This window comes from Erythranthe guttata, chromosome 6 (assembly GCF_056151865.1).
Source record: "Erythranthe guttata isolate IM_541 chromosome 6, IM_541, whole genome shotgun sequence".
NCBI classification, from domain to species: Eukaryota; Viridiplantae; Streptophyta; class Magnoliopsida; order Lamiales; family Phrymaceae; genus Erythranthe; species Erythranthe guttata.
This window is the reverse complement of record NC_142538.1, coordinates 16985888-17003762: the sequence shown is the minus strand read 5'-3', so window position 1 is coordinate 17003762 and position 17875 is coordinate 16985888. Positions and strand designations below refer to the sequence as shown.

General features: G+C 38.6%; 1 protein-coding gene, 1 long non-coding RNA gene and 1 pseudogene across 3 annotated transcripts; 1 reads left to right on the top strand and 2 right to left on the bottom strand.

The window, feature by feature from the left end:
* Nucleotides 1-1932: 1932 nt before the first annotated feature.
* On the top strand, nt 1933-3801 carry LOC148770310 (uncharacterized). Its single transcript, XM_088819107.1, has one exon. The coding sequence runs from the start codon at nt 1933-1935 to the stop codon at nt 3232-3234; it is 1302 nt and encodes a 433-aa protein (XP_088675233.1). The 3' UTR covers nt 3235-3801.
* A 5338-nt stretch (nt 3802-9139) lies between these two features.
* Nucleotides 9140-14263, bottom strand: LOC105969845 (uncharacterized; annotated as a pseudogene). Its single transcript, XR_016031891.1, has 2 exons — nt 13114-14263; nt 9140-9278 (listed from the first exon to the last, which is right to left on the bottom strand). The product of XR_016031891.1 is annotated as an uncharacterized LOC105969845 (transcript).
* A 416-nt stretch (nt 14264-14679) lies between these two features.
* Nucleotides 14680-17847, bottom strand: LOC148770309 (uncharacterized). The gene is made up of 3 exons (XR_016031892.1): nt 17642-17847; nt 17499-17547; nt 14680-14883 (listed from the first exon to the last, which is right to left on the bottom strand). It is a non-coding gene; the product is annotated as an uncharacterized LOC148770309 (long non-coding RNA).
* Nucleotides 17848-17875: the final 28 nt, after the last annotated feature.

The following is a 17875-nucleotide window of genomic DNA, read 5'->3' as shown; positions in this document are numbered from 1 at the left end:
ATTGAGTAAATTTTTAAGAAAATGTATAATGATATGCCTAATTGCGCCAACCCAATTGACTTACAATTTATTTACCTATTGGGCCACGAGCCCAATATTGAAAATCACTATCACCGATGTCTAATCATCTTAAAATAAGGTTTGGGCCCAACAATCTCAACCAAGGTATAAATAACGATATAATTCATTTATTAAAGGTACGTCCTATTATCTGAGCAATACTACATGTATTCTCTGAACTATTTCTACTATCCGCACGTCTGACTTGAGCGTCGGAGGGGTTTCCGCTGGATCAACCCCGGCCTAGTGATAAGTGGTCGTTTTGCACGATTTTTGCTTATCAATCTTCGAGTTTTGGTCTTCGTTCGTCCGAGTTTCGGCTTTATTTGTATATATTATTGCGTTTCTTGTTTTATTTCCTTTTTTAGGTTTTGTTAGCTTTTGTTGCCAAGTCGAAGCCATTTGCAAGCGAAACCGATTTTTCAAGCCGAGAAAGTGATCATTAAGACCCAGATCGCGATCCAGGAAAGTCGGATCGCGATCTGGATGCAAATTCCAGTAGCAAGCAAGATTCAGACCCAGATCGCGATCCAGGAAAGTCGGATCGCGATCTGGTGACAAATTCCAGTAGCATCGTGATTTTGGGGCAGATCGCGATCCGCACTTCCTGGATCGCGATCTGGGATGGCGGTTCACGTTTTTTTCGAGAAGCCAGATCGCGATCCGACTTTTTTGGATTGCGATCTGGCACGATTTTCGAGGGCAGATATTTTAAAAAGCAAAGCTTCTTGAGGAAGCTTTGCAATTTACTATAAATAGAAGCAAGCCCTCACTCTTCGTTCTTCTTCGACTTTTTACGGTTTTCGACAGTTCTTCTCGGGAATCATCAACGGGGGTTCCGACTTGGGTTTTTCTTACGCAATTTCTTTACGTTTTGTTCTTCATTTCCTTTGTACATTCTTTTGATACTATGTTTGTTATGAACTAAGAACATTTTCTTCTAGGGTAATGAAGCCTTGTATATATTGATTTCGATCGTCATTTCTGCTATCTATTTGTCGTGTTTTGATTTCGTTTATGTTTTCCTGTATTAAATGCTTCTGATTGTGTTGATCAGCTCTCAGATTGATATTAAATAGGAATGAACTCGAGAGAGGATTTCTTGTTTGAAGTTAGGAAAACATAGCTCGGGGTGTGGAAACGGAGACGTGATGCACTTCGGGTAGCCCTTAAGGACTTGGCCAAAATGCTCTCTTAATAGCAGGTTCTGAACGGAGACGTCGGACCTGTGGGTAGACTCTAACTACACTGGAGACGGGGGTTAGAGTACTTTAGCGTCTGGGTTAACGAATAGGAATGTGGCGTTAGATAACGGATTTGTAGATCGTTGTTGATTATACATAGGTGGATTTGGCCCTAGAAGTCCCCTTTAAATCGAAGTCCCCCGCGTTGAGTTGTCGTACTTTATTTACGTACATTCCATATTTGCATGTTTACGATCTTGCATGCTTTTAAATTAGGGTTTATCACCAATCCACTTATTTACGATCGGCTAGATAATATAACGATAATATAATTACACTACTCAGCATTTGAATCTACAAGGTCCCTGTGGATCGATATCCGGAACCACTGTTCTGCAAAATGCGATATCGTATACTTGCGGTAATTTATACGTGAGGAAAACGCGTATCAAGTTTTTTGGCGCCGTTGCCGGGGACCAATTTGATTTTTATCTTTGTTGATAGTATTACCAATTATCTGATTATTACTTTAGCCATTTACTTGTTTTATTTTCGATTTTTACCTTGATTTTAACCACTCACTTTGTTTATGCCCAGGCGTCGAAATTTGGAAATCATACCTTACGATCCCGAGATTGAAAGGACATTACGTAGACTAAGGGCCACGCGCAACCAACAAAGTGAACCAATGGCCGAAGATCAAGGAAATCCAGAGCACCTGGCCTTTGAGTACGATCGAGAGCCAGGACGAGATCACGAGCAGCCAAGACCGAACCTGCCACCCGAGCGAACAATGCGAGAATACCGAACTCCAGCTATGAATGAGAACTATTCGGGAATCAGGAAACCGACGATAGCCGCAAACAACTTCGAGTTGAAGACGGGGCTAATCAACATGGTCATGGCGAACCAATTCTCCGGAGCAGCCACTGCAGATCCAAATCTCCATCTTGCCAATTTCTTGGAGATTTGTGACACGATCAAAGTTAACGGTGTTTCTGATGATGCCATCCGGCTGAAGCTATTCTCATTCTCTGTCAGAGACAAAGCGAAGAGTTGGCTTCTGAGTCTTAATCCAGGATCACTCACCTGTTGGGAAGAATTATCACAAGCCTTTCTGGCACGATTCTTTCCACCCTCGAAGACCGCACAACTACGAAGAGATGTAGGCAACTTCAGACAGATGAGCCAAGAGTCGATGCACGAATCTTGGGAGAGATTCAAGGACTTATTACGACAATGCCCTCAACACGGATTCAACCCGTGGGATCAAATAGAGTTATTCTACAATGGACTCGATCAACCAGCCCGCTCTCTAGTCGATGCTGCCTCAGGTGGATCATTGCAAAACAAGACTCCCACAGACGCTCGAGACATTGTCGAGCGAATGTGTGAGAATGCTTACCATTGGCCGTCCGAACGGAGTGGTGTACAAAAGGTGGCCGGAGTCCACCAACTCGATCCTTTAGCCGCAGTTTCAGCACAATTAGCTACTCTATCAAATCAGGTCGCCCAATTATCAGTTCGAGGGCCACAGACCGAAAGAGTAGCAGCAGCAAGTACCTCACAAGCCACAAACGACGATTGGGAACAGGCACACTTTATGAACCACCGATTCAACAATTTTCGGGGAACCAACAATCAGAACCAAAACCCTACTCATTACCACCCGGGAATTCGGAATCACGAGAACTTCTCATATGCCAATCCAAAGAATGCTCTACAACCACCTCCCGATTTCAACCATCAAAGAGAGCAACGAGGGCCAACGTATGACGAGCGTCTTCACCGACAAGAACAGGAAATGGAGGGCCTGAAATCAACAATGAAGAACATGGAGAAGCAAATAGGGCAAATCGCCCAATCCATGTCCACGATGGCCAAGGGTGGATTTCCGAGCAATACCGAAGTCAATCCAAAAGAAAGTTGTCAAGCCATAACCACCCGAAGTGGTTTGCAAATGACCGATCCTCCTTATCCGACAGACTAGTCACCAAGGCCAGCTGTACAACCGACCCCGGTCGAGCCGGAAATCACCATCTCATGGAGTGGTACAAAAGAGGCTAGTAAGCCCAATAACATTTCTTTTCCTGATAATCCCCCTCTTATGGTAACTCCTATTCCTTTTCCAGAAAGACAGAAGAAGAAGAAGTTCAAGGATCAATTGAAGAAGTTCATTGAAAAGATCAAGCAGATTCGAATCAACATCCCTTTTGCAGAAGCCTTGGAGGTAATGCCAAACTACACCAAGTTCATGAAGGAAGTCCTATCCAAGAAAATTCGGATCGAAGAAGACATACCAGTGACACTCATGGCAACTTGCAGTGCCATTCTTCAGTCGAATCTACCACCGAAAATGAAAGATCCAGGGAGTTACACTATTCCTTGTATTATTGGCAATTCTACTTTCGATAAAGCTTTATGTGATTTGGGGGCAAGTATTAATTTGATGCCTATGTCTGTGTTTCTAAAACTGGGCTTAGGAAATTTGAACCGCACTCGCATGACTTTACAACTAGCTGATCGTTCATTGAAATATCCCAATGGGATTGTAGAAGATGTGCTAGTTAAAGTAGATAAATTCATTTTGCCTGTTGATTTTGTGGTACTTGAAATGCCTGAAGATGATGAAGCACCAATCATTTTAGGTCGTCCATTCTTAGCCACTGGTAAGGCGATGATTGATATGGAATTAGGGTCTTTAATGCTTAGGGTAAATGGGGAAGAAGTTGTTTTTAATTTGACAGATGCATTTAAACACTCTGAGCATGTTGAGCATTGCAGTAGAATAGATGTGATCGAGGACTGTGTTTCCTCCTTCTTTGATTTGTATGAATTATGTGATTCTATTGAGCACTGCATTGTTAATTCTATTGATTTACAATATGCCTCCCCTGAAACCCCTATTGAAAACGATGTGCTTGATTGTGTGTTGTTTCTTGAGTGTGCCGAGATTTTAGGCATAAACGAGGTAGGGATCGTCCCCGAGATACCAGTTAGTGTGAAAACGGCCCCCGTACTGGAATTGAAGCAATTACCGGATTATCTTTGTTATGCTTTTCTTGGAGCAGACAAGACTTATCCGGTGATTATTTATTCTAGTTTGAGCGAGTCCGAAACAAACACACTGCTGGAGGTCCTTAGAGAATATAGGTCAGCTATAGGTTGGTCTATTGAGGATATTAAGGGAATTAGCCCGTCTATTGTTCAACACAAAATTCTAATGGAAGACGTCTATAAACCGAGAGTCCAACCTCAGAGGCGGTTAAACCCGTCAATGAAAGAGGTAGTCAAAAAAGAAGTCTTGAAATTGTTAGGCGCTGGTATGATTTATGCAATTTCTGACAGTCCGTGGGTCAGTCCGGTGCAGGTTGTGCCAAAAAGGGGTGGGATGACGGTTATTGTGAATGATAAAAATGAACTTATTCTGTCTAGAACAGTCACTAGGTGGCGTGTGTGTTTCGATTACCGATTATTGAATGCAGCCACTAGAAAAGACCATTTCCCCCTTCCCTTTATCGATTAAATGCTAGATAGGCTAGGAGGTTTCGAGTATTACTGTTTTCTTGATGGTTATTCGGGGTACAATCAAATTTCAATCGCCCCGGAAGACCAAGAGAAAACTACTTTTACTTGCCCCTACGGTACTTTTGCATTTCGTAGGATGCCTTTCGGTTTGTGTAATGCGCCTGCTACTTTCCAACGATGTATGATGTCTATATTTCACGATATGGTAGAAGAGTTTCTTGAGGTGTTTATGGATGATTTTTCTGTGTTTGGATCGTCTTTCGATCATTGTGTGCACAATCTAGAACTTGTTTTGAAAAGATGTACAGAAACGAACCTTGTTTTAAATTGGGAAAAATGTCATTTTATGGTTCGTGAAGGTATTGTTCTAAGTCACAAGGTCTCGAAAAAGGGTCTTGAGGTGGATAGGGCAAAAATCGAAACGATTGAAAAATTGCCTCCACCGAAGGATGTCAAGGGAGTTAGAAGTTTTTTAGGGCATGCTGGGTTTTACTGTAGATTCATTAAAGATTTTTCGAAAATAGTAAAACCATTATGTCATTTGCTTGAGAAGGAAGCTGTCTTTCATTTTGATTCTGCTTGTTTGCAGGCTTTCACGTTTCTCAAGGAGAAGCTAACCCAATCACCGATTATGATTACTCCCAATTGGGAGGAACCATTCGAGATCATGTGCGATGCGAGCGACTATGCCGTAGGTGCGGTATTGGGACAAAGGAGGGACAAAATCTTCAAAGCCATCTACTATTCGAGTCGTACACTTGACCAGGCACAAAAGAACTATTCAACGACCGAAAAGGAAATGCTTGCTGTCGCTTATGCTGTTGACAAGTTCAGACCGTATATTTTGGGGTCTCAGGTGATCATTTACACCGACCACGCAGCTATTCGATACTTGTTCGCAAAGAAGGACGCCAAGCCCAGACTCATCAGATGGGTACTCCTACTCCAGGAGTTCGACTTGGAAATCAGAGACAAAAAAGGGAGCGAGAATGTGGTAGCAGATCATCTTTCCAGACTCATACTAGAAGAAGTTCCAGCCGAAGGAAATATTCAGGAATCCTTCCCAGACGAGCAACTGCTCGCCATTAGTACTCACACTCCGTGGTATGCTGATGTGGCCAACTTCTTGGCCAGTGGAATCATTCCTGACGATCTTTCTTATCATCAAAAGAAAAAATTCCTTCACGACAGTCGTTTCTATCTTTGGGACGAGCCATTGCTTTTCAGAACCGGCCCCGATCGTGTCATCCGAAGATGTGTTCCGGAAACAGAAGTACGTGAGATTCTCACACATTGCCACTCTTCACCTTGTGGCGGGCATCACGGGGAATCTCGCACAGCCGCCAAGGTTCTGCAGTCAGGCTTCTTTTGGCCAACCCTATTCCGAGATAGTTACGAGTTCGTGAAACGATGTGATCGATGCCAACGAACAGGGAACCTATCCAACAAAAGCCAAATGCCTTTGAACAACATGCAAGAAGTGGAGCTTTTCGATGTTTGGGGCATAGACTTCATGGGACCATTCCCTTCTTCGAACGGGAAGTTATACATTCTGCTTGCCGTGGACTACGTGTCCAAATGGGTCGAAGCAATTGCCACCACAGCCAACGATGCTCGTACGGTCCTCAAATTCTTCCACAAGAACATATTCTCAAGGTTTGGGACACCCAGGGCGATCATTAGCGATGAAGGATCTCACTTCTGCAACAAACTGCTCACTAATCTCACGAATAAGTTGGGGATCCGACACAAAATTGCGCTAGCCTATCATCCACAGACAAATGGCCTTGCTGAGTTGTCAAACCGAGAAATCAAACAGATTTTGGAGAAGACCGTGAGCACGAACCGAAAAGATTGGGCATTGAAGCTCGATGATGCACTTTGGGCCTATCGAACCGCATTCAAGACACCGATTGGGATGTCTCCGTACAAACTCGTGTATGGGAAAGCGTGCCACCTGCCAGTGGAATTGGAGCACCGAGCTTATTGGGCAGTCAAAAAGCTCAATTTCGATCAAACAGCTACCGGCGATCGTCGATTGCTTCAACTCAATGAATTGGAGGAGTTCAGAAACGATGCTTACGAGAATGCCAAGATTTACAAAGAAAAGACGAAAAAGTGGCATGACAAAAGAATTACAAAGCGAGAGTTTCGGGCAGGTGACCAAGTCCTGCTATTCAATTCTCGACTACGACTATTTCCGGGAAAGCTAAAGTCCCGTTGGTCGGGACCATTCGTAGTCCTGAGCGCAACCCCACAAGGAGTTATCGAAATACGAGGACGAGACGGTCCGTCGTTCAAGGTGAATGGGCAACGAGTTAAGCATTACTACCCGAATGGTGCTCCCGAAGAAGTGGAGCGTGTCGCACTAATTTTTTCCCAATAAATCCAAAAGAAGTCGAGCCGTCGACTGTAAAACAGGCGCTAAATGGGAGGCAACCCATTGTTGCTCATATTCTGTCATCTTCCTTTTGTTCTTGTTTTCGTTTTATTTTTAGCTTTTTCGTGCATTTTTATATTTTAGGGTTCAACATCTCTTTCTCACCCATTTAAATTCTCGTTTTGGTAGGTTTTAGGTGTCCCGGATCGCGATCCAGGTAAGTCGGATCGCGATCTGGGATATTTTCCAGTAGCAGCCAGTTTTGGGCCCGGATCGCGATCCAGGTAGGTCGGATCGCGATCTGGGGTGTTTTTCCAGTAGCCACCAATTTTGGGCCCGGATCGCGATCCAGGTAAGTCGGATCGCGATCTGGGACGTTTTTCCAGAGACTGCGATTTTAAGGGCCGGATCGCGATCCAGGTAAGTCGGATCGCGATCTGGGGCCTTTTTCCTGAAGCTGCAAGGTAAGCCTCCAGATCGCGATCCGGGTATTGTGGATCGCGATCTGGGGTCGAAAAACAGTTCAAAATTCACAAACCCCTTTCATTTTCTTATTCTCCCTTTTCTAAATTCCAAACCCTAACCCCTCCCCAATTTCAAAATCTTCAATTTCTTTCATAAAAAGCACATCAATCACACACTTGATCATCACAAATTCACGATTTGCACATTTATTCCAAGAATTTGTGGGTGAATCTTCAAGAAAAGGTAAATTTTCAATCTAGTCCTAATTTTTTTATTTTCTTCAATTCTTTCGAATTTCCCCAAAATTTCATTTTTTTTCCCCTTGTTTGTTAATTGTGTATGCTAGTACGTGATTTTGTACTAGGTGTTGGGATTCAAAACATGAATTTGCGGGTGAACCAATGTTTAGATATATGAATTGCCCTATTGTTCTTAATTTCGAAATGAAGGATAAAATAAAAATTTGAATGACTTGGGTTGGTTGTTTAGCTACCTATTGTTGTATGTAGTGGTGGATTCTCACTTGGGTGTTGTGATTGATGTAGGAGGGATAGGTACCGAACAACCGGTGGAAACCAAAAGGCTTACCAAGTTGGGCACGCCAAGTGTTCGACAAAATTCCCGAACGAACTTCCAAAAGCTTTCGACCCTCCATCTCGCACAAATTCGAACGAAATGACGTCGCCGGCCAAGAAACTCTTAAAGACGGGCGAAACCACCAAAAAAGCCCAACCAAAGGAGAAGGCTCCGGCAAAGGGAAAAGCCGCACCAAAGAAAAAGGCAGCTACTCGAGGCACGGGAAGCCAAGAAGGCACTTCGAGCGCACCACCACCATCTCAGGTGCCGGAAGAGCAACAAACCCCACGCACGGGAAACGTGCAACTTGAGATGGGATCCCGTGCTAATCAACACACCATCCTTGACCACGTAGTCCTCGAACCGGGAGATGAGTTTTTGTACGTGAACGTCGAGGCCAAAAGAGAATTCATACGTCGCCATAGCCGACCGTTTGTTCCAGAAAGGGAATTAGATATCTATGGCATGGAAAAAGAAACGATCATAACAAACTTTGATCGTCGAAAATGGAAGTACTTGGCCAAACTGTAGCACCCCGTTTACTTTACACTCTATACCGGAAAATGGTATAAAGGTTTTTCTATTAAGTTGCAGCGGAAGACCTTTTGAAAAATACGGTTTTGTTTTTCGAAACAAAGTTCTAGAGAAAGGTGGTAAAGTTTTCTCTAGTTTTGAAAATACTTGAAGTGTTTCGCTTCAATTTTAGTTCGATAAAAAATCTTTCTTGAAAAATCCTTGAAGTCGAACACTTCATAGATTTAGTCAAAACAATTTCACTCTTTAATCGGTGCCACATTTTCCTTTAAACATTTTCTTGCTTCAATAATAAATCCAGGTTGTGGTGGAGCTCTTAAGAAATCAACATTAGAAAAGAACAAGAATAATCGGAAAATATTATATTATACATAAGGATTAAAAATCATTTCCCGATAACATATTCAAGTACTAGGGATTACAATCCACTAAAAGGATTTAAGTACCAAAACGGAAGTTAATTAAATCCACGTAAATTCCATACGGCTCGATTCCTCGGCTTTCCCCGGACTTGGTTCAACTTTGCTCCTCGGATTCGGATCATGAGCTACCTACACCAAGATAACATCTATATGAGCCTTTAAAAAGACTCAGTAAGAATCCGGAAGTAATAACAAGATTTTGAAAAAGACTTTACACATAATTTATATATATACACACATATATATATAGGTATACACGAACACATAATAAACTTACGATCATTCGAAACTTACACTTACTATACTTTACCTTTACCTTTCCTTTAAATCTTTCAAGGATACTTTACATCCTTTCATTTCTTTCAAAAGTCGGGTACTTAACACCCTTCTTTCTCTTTACTTTAATATGCAAAAGTCGGGTACTTAACACCCTTCTTTTCTATACTATAATATGCAATATGCATGAAAATGAGACTTTAGACTTTTAAAACTTTTCATGAGAAAACATTGGGCCCGTTTGGAAAAACAATCGTGGAGTTCGGCAATAAGCCGTGTGTTTTGGAGCTTGTGATCTATAACTTTACTATAGTCACGACTATAACTTTACTATAGCCGAGTTAGTGGTTTATAATCCCGATTCCTATGTGAATCAGTCCCTATGTGGACAGGCCCCTATGTGGACCCCAACTATCAACCACTAACCGGAATATAGTCACGGCTATAACTTTACTATAGCCGAGTTAGTGGTTTATAATCCCGATTCCTATGTGAATCAGTCCCTATGTGGACAGGCCCCTATGTGGACCCCAATTATCAACCACTAACGGAATACCAGCCCCCCGTATCCCATACTTATTCACCTAGATCCACAACCAATTTCCAAACATTTTTAACTTTGAAAAATCGTGATGTATGCATCTTAGACTTACTAATGAATGACATGAAGCTTACATGATCTATCTATGTTTAATCAAATAAACAAACATAAAAGTAACAAGTATCACAACAATTATACTTCACATCTTCAATCAAATCATTGAACACATAATCATATAGAACATAGCACCTTTACTTCACATTTCATTCCATGAACACACATAAATATTTATTATCACATAGTAGCACCAAGAAGGGCATTCTTCAACTTTAACCATATTGTAATCACATAATCATATAACCATGTCATTCATAGCATATCAATATCACTCATATCATGAATTATGAAAATTATCACATACGGCATTACTTTAGTCTAATCACTTAATACATAAACCTTTATTTCAAAAGGGTCACATAACATCACAAATAATATACGAAAACAATCAAGTATTCTAATTTATCATTATAAATCAATTAATCATTTTTCTAAATCTTGCACTTGATTCATAACACCGTTCTAGGCTAATAGACTCTAATTCTCTCTTATAACATGCAACATAATACCTAAACTTAGATCATTAGACCATTACTTAGAGGTTTCACCTTCATCACTAACTTATCTTTCCTACCTCGTATATTAGAACCATGATCACAAATCATACTTTGATAAAAATAGTCATCTTAAGAAAATCAAACAGCTTTGGTATCCTAACTTTGAAAAATCATTTCTCTTGCACCACAAATCAAAAGCCTTTGAAAGTTTTACTACATACTCCTTTATATGCCTTTAAAACCACCGAGAAACAGTTTAGAAAAATCATTATCCGAGTAAGAGATATAAATAAATTTCTAAGGTGGTACAGTTTTGAAATCTGAACAGATGGAGTCACTTTAAAAATTTATTGAGCTTTACATATTCATCCAAACCTTTTGAAATTTTAACTACATATACTATTAGGAGTCTTATATACCCCAGAAAAACAGTTTTAGAAAATATATAGGAAATTAGGATAAATAAGTAAAATGGTATAGTAGTGCAGTTTAAAACTCAGAACAGGGGAGGGGACTTCAAATATATCTTATAAATTATCTACTGTGTCAAACACTGCCAAATATTATCTCAAATGAGTTTTCTAAGTTGGGGTTCTAATCCAACTGGAATCACTAATTTATAAAGAGGAAAACATTAGATTTCATTACTAATTCTAAACTAACTCTGGTTTTGTACAGTTTCGGTAAATAATTCATAACTTATTTATTTCTACTCCAAATATTACAAGCCACATATCAATATGACCATAAGAGAGAGATCTATCTTCATATAAATTTTCATAGTTTTCATAAATAAACTCGTGGGTGAAACATGGGTTAAAATCCGTACCTATGAATCTGAAAATTTTACATATAACAATCTATTTCAAGATTCTAGACCCAATCAACTTATGTGCCTCAAATCAAAACCTTCAACATATAATCATAATTAGTAAATCTTAACATGCAATCATTATAAACATCAAGATAATTAATTTCATAGCATATAATCATCAAATTTTCGGTTTTCTCACCAATCTTCTATTTTCTTTCAAGAATCAAGAATCAAGAGCTAGATTCTCACATGCAAAGCTTTAAACATGAAATTAAACATATCAAAACATCATCATCATTTTTCTCATCAAAGATCAAGGATTCAAGCATGGATCTTAACATGCATGAGACTAAACATATAATATAACACACTATGAACACTTTCTTTCATAAAACATTCGATTTCTTCAAACAATCAAGAAGGGGAGTTTTTCAAAAAGAGAAGAGAAGGAAATACTATTGATGTTAGCTTGATGTAGCAAGAATTCCATGATTCTTACCTTGGGATCTTTTCAAATTTAGAAGAACTTTGTGGATATTTGCAACCCACTAGACAATCCTTCAAGAAATTCAAAAATTAGAGAAAGCTCTTAGGGGATTTTCGAAAATTGAAGAAATAAACAAAGAACAAGAGTTTTCTTACACTTCTTTTTGAAGAACCTCTTTTATTGAAATGAAAAGAGTTCTTGAACTTTACCACACTACAAATTTCGAAATTAAGGAAGAAGAGAGGAAGAGGTTTAATGGGGAAGGCTTGAATTAGAAGAAGAGATTTCTTCTTCTACTTGGGCTATTTTGATCGATGGAGAGGGAGAAGGAAAAAGGGGACTTAGCTGATTTTTGGTGTGTGGAAATGAAGAGGAGAGGGTGGTATTTATAGAATTGGAGAGGCTTGTATTTCTTAATGAGTAAGTATGAAGAGGGGTCTTTTTTGCAATTAGGAGAAACTTGAAATAATCTAGAGGGACTTCTAGGCAATTTCATTTAAGTTATCTTAAAAATAATGCTAAATGAAAAGCCAAGTGGAAATGCACATGGAATAAGTGTATGCATGCAACACATACAATCATAGCCAATTTAAAGAGAGGAAATTACTATCAATTAAGCATAAAAACTTTCTAGTGTGAGAAAATAAATTCTTATATTACTAAAACTAAATTCACGTAGATCACATAATTTCACGTGTTCAATTATATTAAACACATAAAATACATTTTAGTTGCGCAAATAGAGAATAAAATCAAAAATATTCATGTAGACATATAATGCACATTAGTTCACATAAATTCACATAAATAGCAAATATAGCAAATTGAAAAGCAATCAATAAAATTCGCACATACAACACATATTCATGCAAAGGAGACGAGAGGGAAAATACGGAAACCAGGTATCGGAAACGCGGGGTGTTACAATCTCCCCCCCTTAAAAGAATTTTGTCCTCAAAATTGTTAGATGCCCCGAATAAATTTTGAATCGACTCGTGATTTCCTTTGGGGTTCCCAATCTATGTTTTGGGCTTTGGATCAAGAATTTGGATGGATTGTTTGGTAGAAGAAAGGCTAGGGATAATGGGTTTGATTTCAAGAATGTGGTTGGGGTTGGGAACGTACTATGGTTGCATCGAAACATAGAACACATCGTGACATTGAGGCGAACTGTTCGATCGGCACTTAATTTACTGGAGCGTAAACATGACTACTGCAGGTGAGTAGGGTACCTGCTACCATGGAAGGTTCTCGGAGTTCTTCTTGGTCATTGTGTAAACTCTACCAGGCACTCGGTTCGGAGGTTGAGTGCAATCCTTGGCCATATGCCCTGGTTTTCCACACCGGAAACAGTTATTAGTTCCTTGGACGCAAACTCCAAAGTGAGGTTTCCCGCATTTCTGGCATATTGGTTTCATCGGTTGAGCAGGGATATTCTTTATAATCGGTTGCTTCTCTTTGTCGTTAGATTGGTTGGGTCCATCGTTGGGTCCGGTGTTCGGCTTTTTCCACGGGCGGTGAATGGAGGATTCTGTCTTTCGGAATTGTTGGATATCTTGTTCGTCTAGAGCTGCTACGAGGGCCTTGTCTACCATTTCACGGTAAGTAGAAGCAGAGGCCATACGGACATTTCTTCTAATCACGGGATTAAGGCCTTGTAAAAAGTGGTTCTTCTTTTCTTCGGCATCTTTGGCTATGAATGAGGCATAGATGCATCCTTGTTCGAATTTACGAACATAATCGGCAACAGACTGATTTCCTTGTTTCAAATCTAGAAACTCTCTAATTTTCTGGGCGCGGACATCCTTGGTAAAATACTTCTCGAAGAATCGGATTCTGAACGTCGCCCAATCTATATTCTCTAACTCGATTCCTTCTTTGGCACCTTCCCACCAATGACGAGCTTCATTCTTAAGCAAAAACAAGGCACAATGGACTCGATCACGATCCGTCATTTTTTATGTAATCAAAAATCACTTCGAGTGACTTGATCCATTCCTCGGCGATTGTTGGGTCTGAACCACCGTGAAATTCTGTCGGATTCATTCGCAAGAACCGTTCGTACATAGCTAGCGGTGCCGTATTTTGAGGAGGAGGAGGTGGGGGAGGGGTAGGTTGTCGACCACGGGTTTGGAGGTTGACAAGACGGTTAATTTGGTCGTTTTGCTCTCGGATAAGAGCGGTAAGGTCTCGAATGGTGGGTATTTGGTCACGAGGGTTTTCGGTAGGGTAGTGATTGCGGTTGGTGTTTCGAGTCCTTCGTCCCGACATAGTGATACTAAACAAAATAATAATATTCTACATTATCACATAAAACATATAACACACATAATTAAACACTTACATACCGCTCCGATTTGCATCATTGATCCTTGTTCCGGAGATTCCGAGATCGATCGATTCGTATGGATTTTCCCAAAACCGGTGCTCTGATACCACCTCATGTAGCACCCCGTTTACTTTACACTCTATACCGGAAAATGGTATAAAGGTTTTTCTATTAAGTTGCAGCGGAAGACCTTTTGAAAAATACGGTTTTGTTTTTCGAAACAAAGTTCTAGAGAAAGGTGGTAAAGTTTTCTCTAGTTTTGAAAATACTTGAAGTGTTTCGCTTCAATTTTAGTTCGATAAAAAATCTTTCTTGAAAAATCCTTGAAGTCGAACACTTCATAGATTTAGTCAAAACAATTTCACTCTTTAATCGGTGCCACATTTTCCTTTAAACATTTTCTTGCTTCAATAATAAATCCAGGTTGTGGTGGAGCTCTTAAGAAATCAACATTAGAAAAGAACAAGAATAATCGGAAAATATTATATTATACATAAGGATTAAAAATCATTTCCCGATAACATATTCAAGTACTAGGGATTACAATCCACTAAAAGGATTTAAGTACCAAAACGGAAGTTAATTAAATCCACGTAAATTCCATACGGCTCGATTCCTCGGCTTTCCCCGGACTTGGTTCAACTTTGCTCCTCGGATTCGGATCATGAGCTACCTACACCAAGATAACATCTATATGAGCCTTTAAAAAGACTCAGTAAGAATCCGGAAGTAATAACAAGATTTTGAAAAAGACTTTACACATAATTTATATATATACACACATATATATATAGGTATACACGAACACATAATAAACTTACGATCATTCGAAACTTACACTTACTATACTTTACCTTTACCTTTCCTTTAAATCTTTCAAGGATACTTTACATCCTTTCATTTCTTTCAAAAGTCGGGTACTTAACACCCTTCTTTCTCTTTACTTTAATATGCAAAAGTCGGGTACTTAACACCCTTCTTTTCTATACTATAATATGCAATATGCATGAAAATGAGACTTTAGACTTTTAAAACTTTTCATGAGAAAACATTGGGCCCGTTTGGAAAAACAATCGTGGAGTTCGGCAATAAGCCGTGTGTTTTGGAGCTTGTGATCTATAACTTTACTATAGTCACGACTATAACTTTACTATAGCCGAGTTAGTGGTTTATAATCCCGATTCCTATGTGAATCAGTCCCTATGTGGACAGGCCCCTATGTGGACCCCAACTATCAACCACTAACCGGAATATAGTCACGGCTATAACTTTACTATAGCCGAGTTAGTGGTTTATAATCCCGATTCCTATGTGAATCAGTCCCTATGTGGACAGGCCCCTATGTGGACCCCAATTATCAACCACTAACGGAATACCAGCCCCCCGTATCCCATACTTATTCACCTAGATCCACAACCAATTTCCAAACATTTTTAACTTTGAAAAATCGTGATGTATGCATCTTAGACTTACTAATGAATGACATGAAGCTTAAATGATCTATCTATGTTTAATCAAATAAACAAACATAAAAGTAACAAGTATCACAACAATTATACTTCACATCTTCAATCAAATCATTGAACACATAATCATATAGAACATAGCACCTTTACTTCACATTTCATTCCATGAACACACATAAATATTTATTATCACATAGTAGCACCAAGAAGGGCATTCTTCAACTTTAACCATATTGTAATCACATAATCATATAACCATGTCATTCATAGCATATCAATATCACTCATATCATGAATTATGAAAATTATCACATACGGCATTACTTTAGTCTAATCACTTAATACATAAACCTTTATTTCAAAAGGGTCACATAACATCACAAATAATATACGAAAACAATCAAGTATTCTAATTTATCATTATAAATCAATTAATCATTTTTCTAAATCTTGCACTTGATTCATAACACCGTTCTAGGCTAATAGACTCTAATTCTCTCTTATAACATGCAACATAATACCTAAACTTAGATCATTAGACCATTACTTAGAGGTTTCACCTTCATCACTAACTTATCTTTCCTACCTCGTATATTAGAACCATGATCACAAATCATACTTTGATAAAAATAGTCATCTTAAGAAAATCAAACAGCTTTGGTATCCTAACTTTGAAAAATCATTTCTCTTGCACCACAAATCAAAAGCCTTTGAAAGTTTTACTACATACTCCTTTATATGCCTTTAAAACCACCGAGAAACAGTTTAGAAAAATCATTATCCGAGTAAGAGATATAAATAAATTTCTAAGGTGGTACAGTTTTGAAATCTGAACAGATGGAGTCACTTTAAAAATTTATTGAGCTTTACATATTCATCCAAACCTTTTGAAATTTTAACTACATATACTATTAGGAGTCTTATATACCCCAGAAAAACAGTTTTAGAAAATATATAGGAAATTAGGATAAATAAGTAAAATGGTATAGTAGTGCAGTTTAAAACTCAGAACAGGGGAGGGGACTTCAAATATATCTTATAAATTATCTACTGTGTCAAACACTGCCAAATATTATCTCAAATGAGTTTTCTAAGTTGGGGTTCTAATCCAACTGGAATCACTAATTTATAAAGAGGAAAACATTAGATTTCATTACTAATTCTAAACTAACTCTGGTTTTGTACAGTTTCGGTAAATAATTCATAACTTATTTATTTCTACTCCAAATATTACAAGCCACATATCAATATGACCATAAGAGAGAGATCTATCTTCATATAAATTTTCATAGTTTTCATAAATAAACTCGTGGGTGAAACATGGGTTAAAATCCGTACCTATGAATCTGAAAATTTTACATATAACAATCTATTTCAAGATTCTAGACCCAATCAACTTATGTGCCTCAAATCAAAACCTTCAACATATAATCATAATTAGTAAATCTTAACATGCAATCATTATAAACATCAAGATAATTAATTTCATAGCATATAATCATCAAATTTTCGGTTTTCTCACCAATCTTCTATTTTCTTTCAAGAATCAAGAATCAAGAGCTAGATTCTCACATGCAAAGCTTTAAACATGAAATTAAACATATCAAAACATCATCATCATTTTTCTCATCAAAGATCAAGGATTCAAGCATGGATCTTAACATGCATGAGACTAAACATATAATATAACACACTATGAACACTTTCTTTCATAAAACATTCGATTTCTTCAAACAATCAAGAAGGGGAGTTTTTCAAAAAGAGAAGAGAAGGAAATACTATTGATGTTAGCTTGATGTAGCAAGAATTCCATGATTCTTACCTTGGGATCTTTTCAAATTTAGAAGAACTTTGTGGATATTTGCAACCCACTAGACAATCCTTCAAGAAATTCAAAAATTAGAGAAAGCTCTTAGGGGATTTTCGAAAATTGAAGAAATAAACAAAGAACAAGAGTTTTCTTACACTTCTTTTTGAAGAACCTCTTTTATTGAAATGAAAAGAGTTCTTGAACTTTACCACACTACAAATTTCGAAATTAAGGAAGAAGAGAGGAAGAGGTTTAATGGGGAAGGCTTGAATTAGAAGAAGAGATTTCTTCTTCTACTTGGGCTATTTTGATCGATGGAGAGGGAGAAGGAAAAAGGGGACTTAGCTGATTTTTGGTGTGTGGAAATGAAGAGGAGAGGGTGGTATTTA